The sequence below is a fragment of the Perna viridis genome, chromosome 1, assembly GCF_037379345.1.
Source record: "Perna viridis isolate PV_CMFRI_1.1 ecotype Kerala chromosome 1, ASM3737934v1, whole genome shotgun sequence".
In the NCBI taxonomy this organism is placed as follows: Eukaryota; Metazoa; Mollusca; class Bivalvia; order Mytilida; family Mytilidae; genus Perna; species Perna viridis.
The window spans coordinates 62,731,921-62,750,768 of NC_142445.1; the positions used below are offsets into that span (position 1 = coordinate 62,731,921).

General features: G+C 31.7%; 1 protein-coding gene across 6 annotated transcripts in view; it reads left to right on the plus strand.

Annotated features, from left to right (window-relative positions):
• LOC148629774 (uncharacterized) overlaps positions 1-18,509 on the plus strand; it is a 32,800-nt gene extending 14,291 nt beyond the window's left edge. For 2 of the 6 annotated variants that reach the window (XM_088556963.1, XM_088556964.1), the window contains 10 exons: positions 1,103-1,167; positions 1,442-1,519; positions 2,186-2,266; positions 6,911-7,077; positions 7,800-8,016; positions 8,619-8,807; positions 9,128-9,184; positions 10,110-12,320; positions 14,336-14,451; positions 14,646-18,509. In XM_088556963.1, coding sequence (XP_088413089.1) covers positions 1,103-1,167; positions 1,442-1,519; positions 2,186-2,266; positions 6,911-7,077; positions 7,800-8,016; positions 8,619-8,807; positions 9,128-9,184; positions 10,110-12,320; positions 14,336-14,451; positions 14,646-15,573 — 4,109 coding nt within the window. In that variant the 3' untranslated portion in view covers positions 15,574-18,509. The remainder of the gene's footprint in view (positions 1-1,102; positions 1,168-1,441; positions 1,520-2,185; positions 2,267-6,910; positions 7,078-7,799; positions 8,017-8,618; positions 8,808-9,127; positions 9,185-10,109; positions 12,321-14,335; positions 14,452-14,645) is intronic. The other 4 variants (XM_088556967.1, XM_088556965.1, XM_088556968.1 and 1 more) reach the window with 4 other exon arrangements.
• The last annotated feature ends 339 nt before the right edge of the window (positions 18,510-18,848 follow it).

Sequence of the window (18,848 nt, forward strand, 5' to 3'; positions counted from 1 at the left end):
GTGAGGTGCAGAACTTCAGTTTGTCTTTGGTTTTAAGTCCATCGTTACACTTTTAGTCAAGTTTTAAATATGAAGTTGATTATTTTCAAATTATCCTTTAGAAATCAGAAATCTAGCTAGTGAATTTTTATTTATCTCTAATAGATTTTTATGCCTGTTAATTTGTAGATTCTCATCCACCAGCAACTAAAAAAAATGGGGCATGTGGGAGGATTTTATTTTTTATTTTTCCAAGATTTGTAAAATTCATTAAAGAAATCCTGGAAATGTGTACTTATGGTTATGTTTGTGCCATATCAAGGCTTTATTTCTTTAATTTCCCTTATAATGCGACTAACAACGAAAACCATCCTGAGAGCTGCCAAAAAATATCAAGATATTCTGTAAACATATGCCACATGTGATGGATACGGACATAAAAGAAATCCGGAAATTTGAACCACTGAAAATTCAAAAATAAAAAAAGTAGGGTGGGCACTTCTGATAAGGGTGGTGGGGATGAGAATCTGCAAATTAACTTGATGTGGCCTAAGGGAATTCTACATTTTATTTAGTCCATTCATTGTTGAATTTTGTTAAAGTTCTTTTTTTTCATTGAATTTACATCAGAATACAAGCTATTTCCTTAAGCCAACTTATCTTCAAATCATGCAAAATTCCCCAAAATCATAAGTTGTCCCAGCTTTTTTGGTTTCCAATGAGTTTATTTTCTTCTGAAATCCAACAGGGAGCACTTTTGAAAAATAGTAAAAATCATTGATATTGAGGCAACACAGTCATATATATGGTTCATAGCATTGTTTTCACTTCACTTTTACTACATTCCTATTTCCTGTTCAGCATACTTGACAAGATTTGAAATGAGTGGGTTATATATAATTTGACATCAAGTGCAACTTCTTGTTAGCTTAAAATATGTTATATGATCTGTGGTTATGATGTGAGCACAGTTAGTGTTTTGAAAATTGAGGTGGTCAAATATACCTTAACATAAATACTTTATCAAATCTTTTTAAAGCTTGACTTTTTGAGAACCCTCTTCTTTCCTGTTAAAATCTCACATGAAGATGTGTCATTAGCAATATTTTTTCTTTTGATTTAGATTCTACAATCGCTAAACTGACTGGTGATGTAATAGACATTTTAAAAGAGCCATCAGCTCCACAGGTAATGGTTCCTATTAAGGAAATTTATAAGAACTTACAAACCAACTACCATTTAACATGCTAACAAAAGAATGATGCATTTTTAACTGAATGAGTGAAACTGAAGTTTTCATTCTTAATTAATCAAAAGGGAGTCATTATATTATTATATTGAAGATTTGTTCTTTACAAATGATGCTATTGCCATCATATGGTTGAATATTAAAATTTGATGATATATGAAAGATATTCCATGAACTTAAGTTTGACATTGTTGAACAATTGAATACTTTCAGACAACAGAAAGAGAAAGATCAGAGAGTTTGCCATTAATTTCTAGAACTGAACAAATCCAAGACTCCAACAGTCAACAGGTTAGGAATAATTTATTGAAGCTATATAGGGTGGTATAAAAAACATTTGAACAGTCATAAAATCTTGACTCATTGCCTTGGAATTCTAAGAAAAGTATATGTGATTTGGTTGTTAGAAATCTAAGAAGATCCTGTTTGTTAATTTAATTTTTTTGTGGTGTTTGGACCTAGGTCTATTTCAGAGAGTTTGAATGAATAACCTAAAGTAGCTTTTGGTTTTTAGACTAATTTTTTAAAATGATTGCTGTAATACTGGTTTATCCCCATCTTTCAGAAATATTATAGAATATCGTTTTCTGTCTGTTTAAACATTTTTACACTCTGCTGAAGAATTCAAATCACTCTCACCATTTCTCTTGAAACTTTGGTATTTTTTTTCTATTGATGTAAGCTCCCTTTCAATATTTATGAATTTCAAATTCTATGTTTTGCGAGTCATACAAAAATAAATGACTTTCCCATTTTCAGACTGGAACTCAAAAACAGCAATTTACCGAGTGATTAACGATTTAATTGGTTTACGTGTACATTATCTACAAACTCCTTTTAATGGCATTGTTATAATAGCAGTTAATTTTTAATGGTATTGTCCTTATGAAAAAAAATGTTGTTGACAATATTACACAAATTTTTCACACTCATGTTATTTTTATATGTATATCATAGGTCGCTGGCATTGACACTGCATCAAATAAACAGAATATTCAACAACCAGGCTCTTCATCCAATAATCAATGTCTAAAAAAGGTCTGAATATCTGCTTGTCAATCTTTTCTATTCACCACTGATGCTTAGTTTTAAAATTCATTTTTTGTGTAGATTTATTTGTTGTTTGATGACTATTCAAAATTTTTAGTTGATCTTTTGACTTAACTTAAAAAAAGCGGATGCTATTATGAGTATGACCACATAGTTAAGGGAAAGAAATATACTCAGTTATGCTATTGTCGAAATTTTTTTAGTTTTACATTTTTGTAGGAAGGAATTAATATTAACTAGGAGATTAATTTTAAGATGCATTAGTGAGTTAATATCGTGGTTAAATTCAGTGATCTAATTTCAGGGGAAATACTTGCTAAATGCAACTTGAAATTCAGTTTTGCTAGTAGAAATTATTTGCACTTGCTAAAATTTGCCATTGGAATTCTACATTTTATATGTATATAAAATCCAGAAATAACCCAAAAAACTTAAATTTAGCGAGTGTAAATTTTCAGTACTTGCTAAATTTAGCTAGTGGAAAAAATTCTGAAATTCAGTCCTTGAAATTCACTCTTTGTTATGAATGAATGTAATGTCTAAATTGTTTCCTCATTTGACAAGTTTGGTATATTGCATTTAATATTTAAAAGTGAAGGGAAATTAGTGATTTTCTGAAATTCATTACGCTATTGTCTCCCTCCACACCTTGTATCCACTCTCATGCCTACATTTTCCAGTGGATTTGGATTTGATTTATACTGAAGTTTAATTGAATGTATTTTTTCTGAAGAAATCAACAATTATCAGCTGATATTATACCAGTTATTAGCTGGGGACATAGACAACTATTGTTATGAATTTTTAAAGGCAAATTTTAATGTCTTAGGGACAGGAGTGATTTCACTTATTAGATTGTCTTTGGAGATTGTTTTGTTGTGCTTGTTTTTTTTTTTTTTAATTCTTTTAATTTCTCTCTTTTACACATGCACATGAAATTGATTCTAGCATTAATCCTTAGCATTTATTTATACCCTCACTTGATGAATTTGGATTTTTAGTGATCCTTTAGTTTGTCTGTTAGTCCTTCTTTCACACCTTTGGTTTCTGGATAATATTTTAAGGACCCCTCAAAGAAATCTTATTGAATTTTATAAATACTTTTTGATATAAATACATTGTTTTTCTGAAGCAAAACTTCTAAGTAAAATTTTCAGCTGAAAATTAGTTTGCAGTGCATAGCCCCAATTAACTTCATGATATAATAAATGATATTAATCTGGCTGATGGTTGTCAGGGTAAGGATCAAACTTCAGATGATTGTTTCTTAGAGTATTCTGCACAAAATGACCGTTTGGATTTTTGATAGGTTAAAAAACATGGCCATTGTTACTAAAAATAGAATGGGTCAGACAGCAGGTCTTTTGCATATATCTCCAAAACGGTTAGGTTTAGCCGATATCTTTCAATTGCTGAAATGATCCTTATTACAAGGCCTACAAAAGTCTCCAAGGGATCAAAGTTTTCAGATGACTCCATGTAAGAGTTATTTTGCCCTTGAAAGGCAAAAAATTACTTTTTCAGCAGTTTTGAGTCAATATCTTGAAAACAATAATAGATAGAATGAAACTTTCAATTGATGAAAAGATTCTCACAATAAGTCCTACCAAAGTCTTCATGGAGTCAAAATTGTTCAGAGTTATTGCCCTTGAAAGGCAAAAATTTAACAAGGTGAGCGATTCAGGCTCCTGTGAGCCTCTTGTTATTTTGTCATTAGGTCTAAGGTCAAGGTCACAATTTTTTTTTTTGCAATAGAATTGGCTTCTTAGGCATGACTTGTATAAGTAACCAAGAAGTAAATGGAGTAGCATATGTATGTAATTGCACTTTATTCTCTCATAAATATGATGGTCACTCTTTATGGCAACAAACTATTGTTTAACAATTATCCTTATCATCTGCTTTACCATGCTCTTAAAAAGATAGCTATGGTTTTTGAACAAAAGAATAATGTAACCCAAAAATTGAAATTTATATATTATTTTTTTCACAAATGCACATAGATGTAAATAATAAAACTAAGCATTAACTTGATGTTGTTATCTCTGCCACTGAGTGGACTTTTTCTTGGTGTGGTCACTTAATGATGCACATGTAGTTTATATACTAACTTTTGCATGGGTAATATAGCGTTTCCTTTATTTATTTAAATCAACTGAGACAAGCCTGATTTTTATTCAATTTTGAAAAACTTCATATATTCCAAATAGGTACATGGTTTGCTGAATGTGACATTTAGAATATTCTGTTTGATTGAATTATGCTCTCTCTTGTTCAGCTTTGTGATGTAGGTCCAATAATTCTTTGCATTTTCACATATACTGGTAATTATGAAAGAATTAATCAACAAAATAGGATTTTTATACAATGTTTAATGGTATGGTGCTGTTGTCATCTGTAGATAATTGTTTTTTTTTGTGCAGTAACTTGAACATTAATTGCTTGATCTTTATGAAATTTTATGACAAGGTTCCAAACCGCAAAAGAAAGGTTTGTATTAATTTTTTGGGGTAATGGCCCCAGCTGTTTTAGAAATATGGGTCAAAATCAAGCAACTCAAGTAAAAGCGTATGAACGTCTATGATATTTTCCACAATATTTTAAAAAAGTGGGCGCTAGACACAAATATTTTCCCGATGTCCAGTCGACAACTTTACTATAAGTAAATGGATCTCATTTATGAAATTGTATTACAAGGGGTGCAATATCACTAAAGGAGGACTAGGATTGAAATTAGAGATTAAGACTAGAACAATTTACGAATTAGTGGGCCAAAAAGGGGTCAGAACAAGTATTTGATATTTCTTGATTATAACTAGACAGAAAGTAAATGGATCTCTTTTAAATTGTACTACAAGGTGCTATACCACAAAAGGAAGATTGGAATTGATTTCTTTTGGGAGGATTTCTTGTAAGGGCAACTCTTCTTAAAAGGTTCAAGAGGTTTTAATGAGATGTGCATGTGGGAATATTATTAGAGCTCAAGAAGGAAATAGTCCAACTTACAGGGTTAGACTTATGGGTTTAACATATCAATACCTAGTAAGAACAACACCTTTTAAACCACTCCAGGGATTTTGATGAAATTTTATGGAAATGTTGGACATCAGATGCTGATGTGCATGAATAAATTTGATTATTGTTAAATGAATTAGAAGAGAATACTCAAACTTCTGAAGGCTTTTAAAATTTGATATATAACTCCATTTGAAGTTGGGGAATGCTCTATGTGAGTTTGCTGTCATATTATTTCTACCAGTAGGTCAATGTTGAACTAAATCAATACAGTTAACTAAAATATTATTTTATATCCATATTTTTTTTGTTTTTGCTGTATCATGATCTAAACCATAGGATTTAATATGGTATTTATATAGCATATATATAGCTGAGTTTTATCAAATATTCCAAGTATAATATATTATGATAATTCACTCTGTGAAATAAATTCGGAAACTTTACTCATGGACTTTCTTCTGCCACAGTCGCAATTTTGATATCTGTCTGCCAATCACAGAACATAAAATTGATGTTGAAAAAATATCAATAAATTTTGAAGAAGATATATATATAAAATAAATACTAAGGATAATCAATTGGTTATTGTGAATAACCATAATATGATCACTTGTGCCAAGAAGGCTTGAGGATTTAACTGGTGGGCAGATCAATTTCTGCACACTCATTAAATCTAGGTGTTCTTCGCCACTCCTTAACAAAATTATCCTATTATACTTTAATCCTATAACTGAAGACAACAGTTTATTTACTGGCAAAAACCCAGTTGACCATTTCTTAATTCTATGAGGTTGCATTAAAAAAATATGACATAATTTATACTTGTGTTGTTTATTATCTTATCACATGCATAGCCACATACATCTCGCCCTAAATCTATAACAACATTGTTAGATTAAAACCTATTAGTCTTGAGAAATTCAGTCACTTCATTAGATTTTATGTTTTTGTTTTATAAAGAACGTTGGTTGATATTTCGTCTTGTTATACTATGGTATCTATTTGCTCTTAGGCAATGCATGAGTTTAGTGATTATATGCACCATTAAATGAACACAATAGACTGAGTGAAACCTGATACTAACAATACACTTTGTTGGAGTAATTTGGCTGTGTATATTTACATTATTTTCTTCAAATGGAGAAATAAATATCAGTATACATATATTACTAACATTTCATTGTTTCAAGTCGAAGACTAATCCTTAACATAAAAGGGGACATTCAGACTTTTCCTGCTTGAGTTTCATGAAAGTAGATTTAGAATTGTTGGTACTTATTATGACTTAAATCATGCAGTTATACATATCCAAATATTTATGAGAATGTTATAGTACTATTACTTTTTGTTATCACTGTGTCAAACAATATATAATCATGTACTTTTTAATTATGATTACATTGACTTGTTGGAATTGAGTTGAAAGTGACAAATAGATTTTTCAGCCACCATTGCAATTTACATCATTTTCTTTCAGATGCTGTACAAAGATATTGGTTTACATCATTCTGCTGGTTTGCTTTAGTCTTGGTCTTATTTTTTTGAAAAAGGTTTGGACTATACATTTAATTTTTTGTATTGGTCATTATTAAGTTTCTACTTTTTTCTTTACAGGGTGCCAACTTAGAGCAACTTAATATTGCTGTAGCCCAACAGTACCAAGGACATTATCAAAAATCTAAATCTATGGGTCCACAGTCTGGATCATCAGCATCTAATGCAGGCATATCTGCAAGTTTGTCATTGGGAAACTTGCAAGACGATCATTCTAACAGGGACAGGTTTGATCACTTATACTTCTCTTGATTTCACACTAAATTGTGGTTGTTCAGTGTTAAGGTGGTGTATTCTTTCATACACATCTGGTTTGCAACCAATAATATGAGTATCTTTATGAAATCCATACCACATTGGGGGTTATTGCCATAATCATAAGGAGTTGAGGGCCAAAGGAATCACAAGTACTTAATTAAATTCATAATAAATGCTTACTTTTTGACCAATTTTATTGGGATTCAATCATAAATCTTGACTTGTTTTGGATTTTTTATTAGCCGAGTCTTATTGTGTATTTTAAGTTCGTCCCAAGGGCAACCCTGACTTACTTCGTTTCATTTTAACATACATTGAAATCTTAAGTTTGCTTAATCAAAATGATCTAAAAATAAAGGGTCCAAAATTCTGTGCATAACATCTTTGCCATATCAAACATTACATCACAATCCTGAATCATAGCTGTGTAAAGCTTTTGTTGTGTCCATACTTGCCCTAGCTTTTTATGTTTCAACCTCTGCAGTCATATCAAGCATGACCCAGAGAAGCATTTTATAACCTGATAGATTTTGATTGCTTATTGCAAAAAGATTTGGAAGAAGAGGATCTGGGAAAAAAAATCTTGGATAAGCTAGATACACATTTATATACAAAAAATGAAAAGAATGAGTTACCCTGTTTTTATAATTCTTGTGTTCTAAACCTAACTGTAACTAAATATATTTTCTAGTGAAAATGAATCTTCAACAGTTAAAATGGATGAAAGGAAATTAAGGAAAAAACCAAAAAGAAGAAAAACTTTAGAGAGATCTCCCAAATTAACTGTATTGAGTTACAATGAAGAAGATGGAGAACTTGAATGTAGATTGGAACTTTCTAACAAGAATACTGTTACATTCAAGTTTGCTACTCAGTATGATAAACCAGAGGAAATAGCTGAGAGTTTGGTAGGTTTAGATAACTATAATATCATATACATTTTCCCCCTCTTGTTAAGTGGAATGGGGGCTTATAAATGCTTGGCATCTGTGTGTTTGTCTATCACACCTGCACTCTCACTTTTACATTTTTCTACAAATTTGGATAAATTCATACCAAATATACAAATATGAAATATACAATTTGAATAATAATGAATCTCTCTGACAAGTTCAGATCGGGAACACTTTTTTTTTTTTTGTACTAGGGGTTGGACATATTATATAAGAAAGTGTCAGTCGCACAATTTTTTTCATGCCCAAAAAAAATTAACATATTTTCTAATACATTTAAGTACATGTGTTTCATAAAGAAAACAAATAACATAACTGAGCGGAAATGGAATAGAACATATCTATTATTTACGAAATCAGGAGCTCACAGGGTCAAGAATATTGCTATATATAAAAATAAGAGAATGTGATTGATAGATGTACTGCTATTTACGAAAAAATACAGATTGATTTTAGGAATCTTGATTGAATATGCAAAACCTTTAAATTAAATGCTAAAGGTATGAGAAATGTGTTCATATACTGATCATGGATATGTTCTTTTGTTTATATATAAGGTTACTGAACAGCTTCTTCCTAGCCAACAGTCTATAATGGTAATAACTCTATTGAGGGAAGTCATAAATATGGTAACAGAGGATCCCAAAAATGCTGTCTCCCAATGCCTGAGTTATGTCAGCACTCCTTCTTCTAGTCCACAGACAGTTAGAAAAAGTCGACCAGCATTTGATTCAGATGCTGCAAAGGTAATCTATGAGCAATGAGTCTACATTTTTTGATTTTTTAATATCATTTATTCTAAAAAAAAATAGTTAAGTGATAATTATAATAGGTGAAGTATTTGTTGAAGCAAAAAGGTAAGATAGCAAATTACATGTAAAAGACTCTCTGTTGAATTAATTTCTGTTTTCCTTTGGCTTTTATCTGTTGGACTTTAATGTTTAAGAGTCTGACTTTGTTGACCTAAATTAGTGCACCTGTGAATTTTGTTCTCCCTTTCTTTTTAAAGTTTTTTTATTGTATGGTAAAAATAATTTCTGAAGTTGCTTATTTTCCTTCCAAAAAGGATACTACTTGTATGTTCAGAAAACTAGTAAGAGAGAAGCTTAAACAGTGTAAAAAGGTTTGTTTGCATCCCAAGTAAATATGCAAATTACAGGTTATGCATCTTACTTTGTAATTGATTGCAATGATTCTCTTATTTATGCTGCCCAATACACATATTTTCAGTGAACATAGAATTAAAAAAATATAAACTATTTTCTTAAAAATATGGTACTCAGTATTTGCATGAAAATTCTAAATAACATCTACAAGTTAACGGTTAATACTATGATGTGAAAAGTTGTGTAATGTGCATATCTTTCTGTAACACTTTTTTTCAGTTCCTTGCTGACCCTTCAGCTTTATAGATTAACTCATTAAGTTGCTCATTGACCATATAACTAAACAAAATTAGGGGTAGCAAATACCAACTTTGAAAACACATATCACTTCTTGAGCTTTTTTTATTTCACAGGACTCTATTATGATTCTTGGTTGGCGTTGACATAATAATACTTGTGTGTTTAGAATGTATTTGTAATTGTTCAGTTACCAGCAGTTCTTATTGGTTTGCTTTTCTGCACTTTCTATCACAATTATCATGGGTATTACATCCATTACCTTCTCTTGTGAACAAGTTTGATCTGTCAATGTTAAGGCTTACTGAATGTGTTATTGCTCTACATAAATTATAGCAGTTGTTTTTATGAACTTTTTAAAAAATTTCTCCTAGACTATTTAATATAATTATAAATCAGTTATTTCATAAATTAATGATACTCATCTTAATCTATGGATGGCTGTGACCAGCACTGAGTGGAATGGTTATACTGTTTAATTGAGACATACACTTTGTTACATGTCATGGTATAATTAACTTCTACCACTACCAATAAGTTGTTTTCTATGGGGTAACAAAAACCAAGATTGCAATAGAACTTTTTGTGCTTATTTCTAATAAGCAACAATTTCCAATTAAAAATTACTTGATCTCATTTTTGCAGAGACTGCAGTTTGAATTTGACGGAGATAGCGGCCCAGGTTCAGATGATGGGAGATCAGATCTTGGTGTTCATGTTATTAGTGATTCAGCCCCTGATGGTATACAGAAAGAAAATCAAGAGTCAAGGGTTGTGTCTACAAAAAAGAAAAGTTTCATTGTTAGTTGTGTTGCTGAGCCATCATTACAGGAATCAAAGATAACTGAAGATGAATCTGAAGAACAAATTGTAACATCTGATAACTATATATCTCCTGAGAACACACAAACATCCCTGCCATCCTCTAGTGCAACTACCACACAAACAAATGTAGCATTGGACTCTGAAGCATCCTCAAACTATGATACTGAAAAATCTCTGAAAGGCAAAAAAGTACCTGTTGATTTGAATGATTTACAGGAAAAACTGACTCAGTTAACTCAAAAACAAAGTGTAGCTGGAGGTTCAAATGCATCACTAAATCCACAAGATGGAGTACCATCCCAAACTGGCACCAGTTCTCTTCCTACACCTTGTGCTGAAAATCAGCCTGCATCAATGCAGGACATTCAACAAACATCAGGTGCACCTTATTCTACTAACCAACAAGATGCTAGTCAAAAACTTTTCCCTTCAAAGGATGGACAATCATTCTCAAGAAATACTCAACCTGTACTTCATCAAAGCAATGAAGGAAGTGCAACTCCTAATCAACTGCCTACTATGTCATCCCAACACAGTCTTTCACAACCACTGGATCCATTACAGATTCCTTTAAACCAGTCTTTTTCTGGAAGTGTTTCAAACCTATCTCAGCAAGGGCAAAGTAATCAGCAAATGTATTTTCAACAACCTGCTCCACAGTATCAGATGATGTTTCCTCCATATCAGGCTGATCCAATGTTCATGTCAATGATAGGCTATCAACAAATGATGTATGCTTCAATGATGATGCATCAACAACAAGCCCAACATCAACAGCAACAACAAAGTCAGCAGACTCAACAACAGTCTCAATTTTTACCCCCACATGTAATGTATCCAAACTGGATGATGCAAGGGCAACAAATGCCTTATTATCCGCAGATTGGAGGAGGAACACAAAATATTCCTAGTCAATTCCCACAGAATCTTCAAAATCTGCAGTCAGATGTCACTTCTCTTATCAGTTCTCATCCAACTTCACCTTCAGTAATGAGGAAAGGTGAAACAGAAACACAAGGTGAAAGTTCATCTGCACATTCTTCAGTAAGTGGTTCTCATGGAGCAGGAAAAAAGGAATTGTCAATAAAACAGTTAGAGGAAGAACTGAATAAACTTCATGTTGCTAATATTCAAAAATCTGATAGCAAAGACGGTGTAGTAGTGACTGTCAATTCTGATACCAAGATTGCTGAGGATGCCAAAAATACAGATTCTGTTCCTATGGAACAAAGTGGTGCTAATAGTAGTGTAGATACAGACTTGCAAATTACTGATAAAACTAAATTTAAGTCAAGATTTGCTGTAAGTGTTGTGAAGGAAGACAAACTTCCTGAGCAGTTTTTGAAAGACTCTGAAAGTAGTGTTGATAAAGAGATTCCTTTAGCATCTGAGGAGTTAGATGGAAATGATATACATAAAAACATAGTTAAACAAACATTAGAGGAAATACTTGATAAGGTTACAGAAATAACTGGTGATGATATGGAAAAAGAAATGAAAGATGAAGATGTTGGCAGATTAGAACAGGCTGAACAAACAGGACGTCGAAGGAGCCGATTTCAAGTGACAAAAATAGAAGAAAATATTGAGACTGCAACTGACAGTTTATCTCCTTCCCCGCCTGCACCAGAAGGTGGAGGGCCTAGTAGTTCTAACATAGCTTCCAGTAAAAGTGTATCACATTCCCTTGTCTCTAGCATAGTAAGTAATAATCCTGTATCACCTAACCAGCATCGAAAAGCTAGCATTGCTGTGCCTTTCTCTTTCATCAGAGCTCGAAAATTAGATATAAGCAAAAGACGTCGAGTGAAATCTTGTGGCAGTTTTGAGGATGATGTTGAATCTTGTCCAGATTGTAGAAGGGGATCTCTGATGTTAGGAACAGGCATGGACAATGATAGCGAAAACCATAAAAAGCATTTGTCCTCGCAACATACTGAAAGCTATGACAAAAATATTTCGACTGACCTACCTATCGGCTCCCCGACATCTCCAGCATTCTTTTACTTGGACCCTACAGTAAATCAGGAGGTAAAATGGGTTGGATATGCAAGCTTTTAAAATAGAGTGCATTCTTATAACAAAAACCTTCATTTAATGTTATTAGGGCTTACACATATAATCTTTTGTGCACATGTTTGTAATCCATATTACTAATAATTGGGCTTTCACTACCTACTGAGTGCTGTTACATTCAAAATATTGCCTAGAAGTAGAGGTTTTAAATAGGCTCTAAGTATATTTTACAATGTTGCATTAACTATTGTTGTACATACCTTATATTGATTTTATTTACATAACCGTTGTGAATTCCAGATTATTTCTGTAGTATAATGATTTTTTTGTCTTTTTTGAACAGCTTATTTTCATAAATTTCTTATATAATGTTTAATGTTTAAAATACCCTATGCTTCAAATGGACATACTAAGTAACTGAAAATTTGGCATTTAATGGGTAATACATTTTGTATGAAACTTCTATTCCTAGATTGTTTTGGGGTAAATTGTCACCTTGGGTTGTTTACAATATTGATAATGTGTTAAGTTAAAAGTTTCATGAAAAGAAGGTCAATATCAATTATATCTTACTGTATCATGTTTTCCACCTTCACAAACTGGAGAACCAAATAATTCATATCTTCGTCTTAAAGGAATTATTCGGTGGTTGGTTGTAAGCTCTAGGTTAGGTGCATTGAATTTTATTACTTAAAACTTGTACTATTAACATTTCAATTCTTTAATACATTACCATGCTACATTTCATTTTAAAATCATATAGCCTTGAACTTAGGGTCAATAGCTTCAAGCATAATTTTTACACTGGCATATCAAGCTTTTGATTGCTTCTTGCTGCTAAGAGCTATTAAATTAACCAATCAGGAAATAAGAAAATTCCTTTGAATTAAGAAACATAAAGGTAGCTTTACTGACATAATTCCCATAAATGACCTCATGAAAGAGTAATCATGGGAACCAAGGTTATAGCGGTAATCAAAAGAATGTAATCCAGGGACAAAGACCGGACATGGAAAACAGACATACACAACAAAGAACATACAGTAACTAAAATCATACATACAAAGTAACAAAAGCAAATGAGCAACTCGGATTCCACTAAAAACTGGGAGCATGGACCAGGTGCACCGGTAGGGTAAGCGTCCTCTGCTTTTCTAGAAACACCTGCTGAGTTGCTCATAAAGAGTCAAGTCCGGGGTAGACAAACAAGGAAAGGAAAACTGTGACCCGTTGAATAAATCAGTTTTCATGGTGCAGATGGATACACCATAACGATCCATATAAATGAGTACATTATCTAAAATTGTTGCCAGTGTTTCATTAAGGGTTACAAGGGGTCAAAAGATGTTTATGTTGATTGTTGACCTGTTATCAAATTTGAATATATTTTTTTCTTTTTCATTTACACCTTAGGGACATATGAACCCTTAGACAGACACTAATGAAAACTTCTATTACAAAAAAAAATAAAGTGAAATGTGACTGTTTTGAAAATGATATTTTTTTCAATATTGCTTGGTAAATATATCATTCAAGATTGTTTTTTCATGTGACAAAGTCCAATTCAAAAAGAAAAAGAAGGTAAAATTTATATCTGTTTATCCAATAGGTCAAGTTTTTTTTAATGTCTAATGTCATTCCCTTATGCTATGTACACATGTAGATTGACAATGTATATTGAAGTATTATAGATAATTTGCAGTATACTATTGATATATTTAGATGAAGGATAATGTATCTAAGGTGACAAATGATGTTTAAGTATTGCAAAGTCTTCTAATACCTTTCTTGTGTTATTTTGCAAGTGATCTGAATGTTTCTGTTACATATTTCACAAACTGTTTCTTCATTTCTTTTACTTTAATATGAAAACCTGGGTAGTGTAAAAGAAAAAGCTTTAATATGTCTTCATTATTTTCTTATTGATTCTCTTAGACTTTGCATCCAAAGTTGAGTGGAGTCTATTATCTTCTTATGCCTTTTCTCTTTTCTGTCATAAATATTTAAATCTTGACATTTAAATTATACAGAAGGACATGCTTGAGAAAAAGACAAAATCTCCAAAAACCAAAGATGATTCTGGAGCAAGCAAGGCATCGTTTATGATGATGATAAATGATCAAGAATACCAAGAAATAATGGCTCGGTAAGATTTTTAATTGTGTTTTATTAAAATATAATTTTAGGATTGAAGAACTTGCGGTAAAAACATGAAGATAAGAATTATTGTAAACTTTCTTGATGTGGAAGTTATTTTTAAAATTGATAACTATGATAGATGTTAATGGTAAAGTTTGACAGACTTCAGACAAAATCTGTTCCAACTTAATTTTTTTGTAGACAAAGCAAGGAGAACAGTGAATTGACTTTAAAACACCAGAAAGAATTTCGAGAATTTTGTGAGAGAAAGGGTTACCCACAACCTCCTGTCGCACCTCCTCTGCCCAGCAGTATTCTATCTAGAAGTGTTAATTCCATGCTTAGTCCTCAATTAGTGACTTTACCCTCTGGCTCAGCTGACTTGTTGATGGCAACAAAAGAATCAGCAAGAATCCGTTCACTTAGTGAAGGTACTAATGTTTCTTCAAAAGAAAATAACAATGTGCAATCTACTAATGAAGAGTCATTAAATGAACTCAAAAAAGACAATTCAGAAAGAGCGAAGGAGGGTGAGAAAACAGACCTTAAAGAGGATGATAAAAAGAAGGAAGATTCATCAACTGTGCAACATATTCAAAAACTTGAAGGACAAATTTCTATATCTCAAGAAGATAAAGTGGTAAAAAGTGATGGAAATGACCAAGAGGAGACTGCATCTACTAGGAGTCAGGGTAGTCGAAAGTCAAGCACAGACTTAACGCATATTGTAAATACTACACAGCCAAAGCAACAACTGACTTACTCTCATCCAATAATGTCTGGTCAACCACCAATGTATTCCTTTCCAGGAATGTATCAGCAGTTTGGTTACCCTCCTTCAGTGCCTAATATGCCTAGTATGTTTTATCCAAACATGTCATTCCCAAATCCAGGAATGTGGAACTTTAATCCAGCTGATCAGCAGCAACAATTTCAAGGCATGCCATCCATGCAGCAACAACAACCTGCACCTAGTATGCAGCGACCAACTGGAATACCAGAACAAGGATTTCAAATTCCAGCTGTCTCACAACTCCCAACAGGGACAAGCTTTGTGTCTAGTGCTAATGTTCCATCAGTGCTTCAGTCAGCTACCAGCAGCCTTCCACCCAACACTTCCTCAAGTTAATTTTTAAATATGCCACATGTCTTTCAGTAATAGAGAAAAGATAAAAAATGTATCTTTGTAATAGTAAATAAAACTATTAATGTAAATATTACTGTACATTCTGCATACAGATACCCCTATAACATACATGTGGGGAGTCTTGATAAGGTTTGAAACAATTTATCAAATTTATTTATACACAAAACACAATTCTGAAAGCTGGTTCACAAGCCATAGATGTTGCATGTATTTGAAGCTGATTGCATGTCTGTGAAGCTAGTGTCATTTTGTCACAGTTGTTGCACTTCATTATTAAACCTTATCATGACCTCCATTGTTAGAGAGATCTGTATGGTTAATTGGGATCAATTAGTTCAGTTTTGAACTTTTTATAAATGAAACATATTGTTGTATGATTATTTGTTATAACCAGTCAAATTTAAATGTTATTGTATATTCAACTGCACAAGTAACTGGGGTACGAGCTAAAAGTATCAGCAGTGCTCATTTATTTGCATCAGAACAGTTAGGAAGTCAATGTAGTACTTTCTTTTTTATATTCTTAGCACATGTATTTCAAATATATGAAAGAAATTGTTTTGACCATAAGTTTTGCAATATAAATGTGCCTTCTTTTTTAAATTTTTGATTATCTATATTTCCTTTACTTAATTAGTTGAGGGTTCTACTGAATCTTAAAAAAATCCTTTCTGCTTTTAGACAGAGATTTAAGTAGCAGTCTTTATAAAAATCAGACAGGAAGTGATTCATGCAAGTCAGAAACCCACTGAATTCACTTAAATATCTAATTCAGAAACAATTACTGAACACAAAACCATTCTTAGTTTGTCATAAGGTGCATATTAATTACATAGATTGTTTTTGAAATTTGCACTTTGCAAGAGTTATTATTCTTGATTTACTTTGATTTGATTTATTTTAGTCCGAGATGAATGCATGGTTTTCCCAAAAATACAGGAAAGACTCTCATTACGCAAAAATATATCATGATATGGTTCTTTGTAGACAAAAAGCATTGTTTAATTGGTGTGTTATTCTTTACCATGAATCACCTCAGCTATAGACAGTGTCAGAATTTTATAAGGACTGGTACTTGATGAAATAATTTTAGGTGTCATGGCATTAATGGAACTATCACTTAGGGTGCAAACATGTAATGGACTAATATGGTAAAAAAAAAAAAAAAATTTCATGACCTCTTATACGAATATCAAGTACTTAATTACATTGTATAATTCCATTTTCTTAACCTGACAGTAATACAAAAGTAGGTTGAAACATTTTGTGCTAATTCTGTTGATGGTTGTAGTGGTGTTTGAAGGCCAAGAGATTGTACTGTTTTGTATATTTTCAAATCCTATCATGGAGATATTTAATAAAAAAAATAACTTCGATCAATCCTTATGAAAATGTAGAAAGTATCTTTTGTTTAAAATCTAATTTTCTCCAATTAAAAAAAATTATAAAAGGTAATGTGGCAAGTTGCTGCTTTTGAAAAGTACTAGATATCAAGTGCAAACTGTAGGTGGATATCATAGTTACAAGGAAATGTAATGGAACTCTTAATTTTTCATGTATAGAAAAGTTTCATAATTTAACAGTTTCTTTTATCAATGGCTGTACATGTAATTAAAATCAATCACATACATTTAGAAATTAGCCATCTTAACCAAAAAAAAAAATAGCTTTACTTATTTTTTTTCAACTTGTTTCTCTGGTTTTGTAAGTGATTTGCTGTATCTGGGCCATGTAATAAAAATGCTTTATTTATTTTTTGTATGGGATGATGCAATGTTTAAGGAAGTAAAGATCAAAATGTTGTGGTATGCTTGTATGAATGATGCATTTTAGGATATGTGTGGCATACTGGTACATTTTATGTTAGGTCAAGAAGAGTTCATTCAGATACCTGTCTCTTGTCCAGAGTTTATCCAGACAATTGTTTACGTGAAGTATATAGAATATGATACATAAACCAAGTTGTTGCCATTGACAATCTTGTTCCTTACAGCATTTGTAATTTCTCATTTCCAAATCATAACTTAGTATTATTGTAAAGCACAAGCATTCTTGCCTGCATTTTGCCATCATATGATCACAGAATGTTTTCATAGAATATTTTGCTTGTAAATTAAGTTTTAAAAAGATGGCACCTTTGAAAGTTATTTTTTTAATTAAAAAAATATGTTATAAAACCACCTTTTCAAAGATTGGTGTAGAAAAGGTGAATTGACTTTATTTCCATTGGGAAATGATTTTAGCTTGTATAAAAGCTTCTTTATAAATCCACTTGACATTCAATTCCCACTAATATAGTTAACAACTGTAAAAAAAATACCAGCATTTATATTGTCATTACATTTGGACTATATTTCGTTCAGAATGTAAATAGAGCCATGAGAGTGACTTTCTGGTGTGTGTTATAAGTGTGCAATTTTTTTGTTGGTTAGTACTCACTTTGAGTTAGCGTTAATTTGTTTATTTGCTGTTAATTTTTAATATTGAAATCAGTGAATAACAGGTTTAAATGAATTAAGTTGTTTGACAATAGAATGACTTGGTTATAAGAATAGCAATGTGATATCCACAGAATTCGAGATTTAATTGATTTTTGTTGCAATGTTATATTTTTGAAATTCAAATACAATGCAGAAAAAAAAGCTTTTGCAGTAAAGAGTGACAAAAATCATGATATTTGTTATTTCTTGCTTTTAAGAGGTGTGAATATGCACTCATTAAATGGTATGGCATTTTTGTCATCAGTAGACTTTTTGTGTTTATGTGATAAACTGAAGTACTAATGAGTAATGAGAAGTCTGTTAAAGTTGTTAGGTAAACAAACTCTCAATACGTGTACTAGATTAAAAGAAACGTATACTGTGTCACATAAATAACATATTCTTTATATTTGAATTAAAAATTGGTCTACAATTTTATTGACACCTGTGGATTTTTAAATGACTTGCTCATTGATATCACTCAAGTTCTTGTCTGTGAAATGTGAATTGTTCAAATCTGATGCCATTTAAATCCAGCATGACATAATCAGCCGTGATTTGTTACCAAGACAATTTTCAGTTGTATGGTATTTGACCAAAACAATGATTTACCACAAATTTTTGTGTCAAAAATTCTTTTTAAGGTTATGGTTCCTGCCAAATAATTGTTTATTTTCAAATCTGTGAGAAGTAACTTAATGTCAACACTGAAATTGAAATATTTTTTCAATAATTGGCACTTAGCAACAAAAATGGTTGAATGATAATGGAAATTCT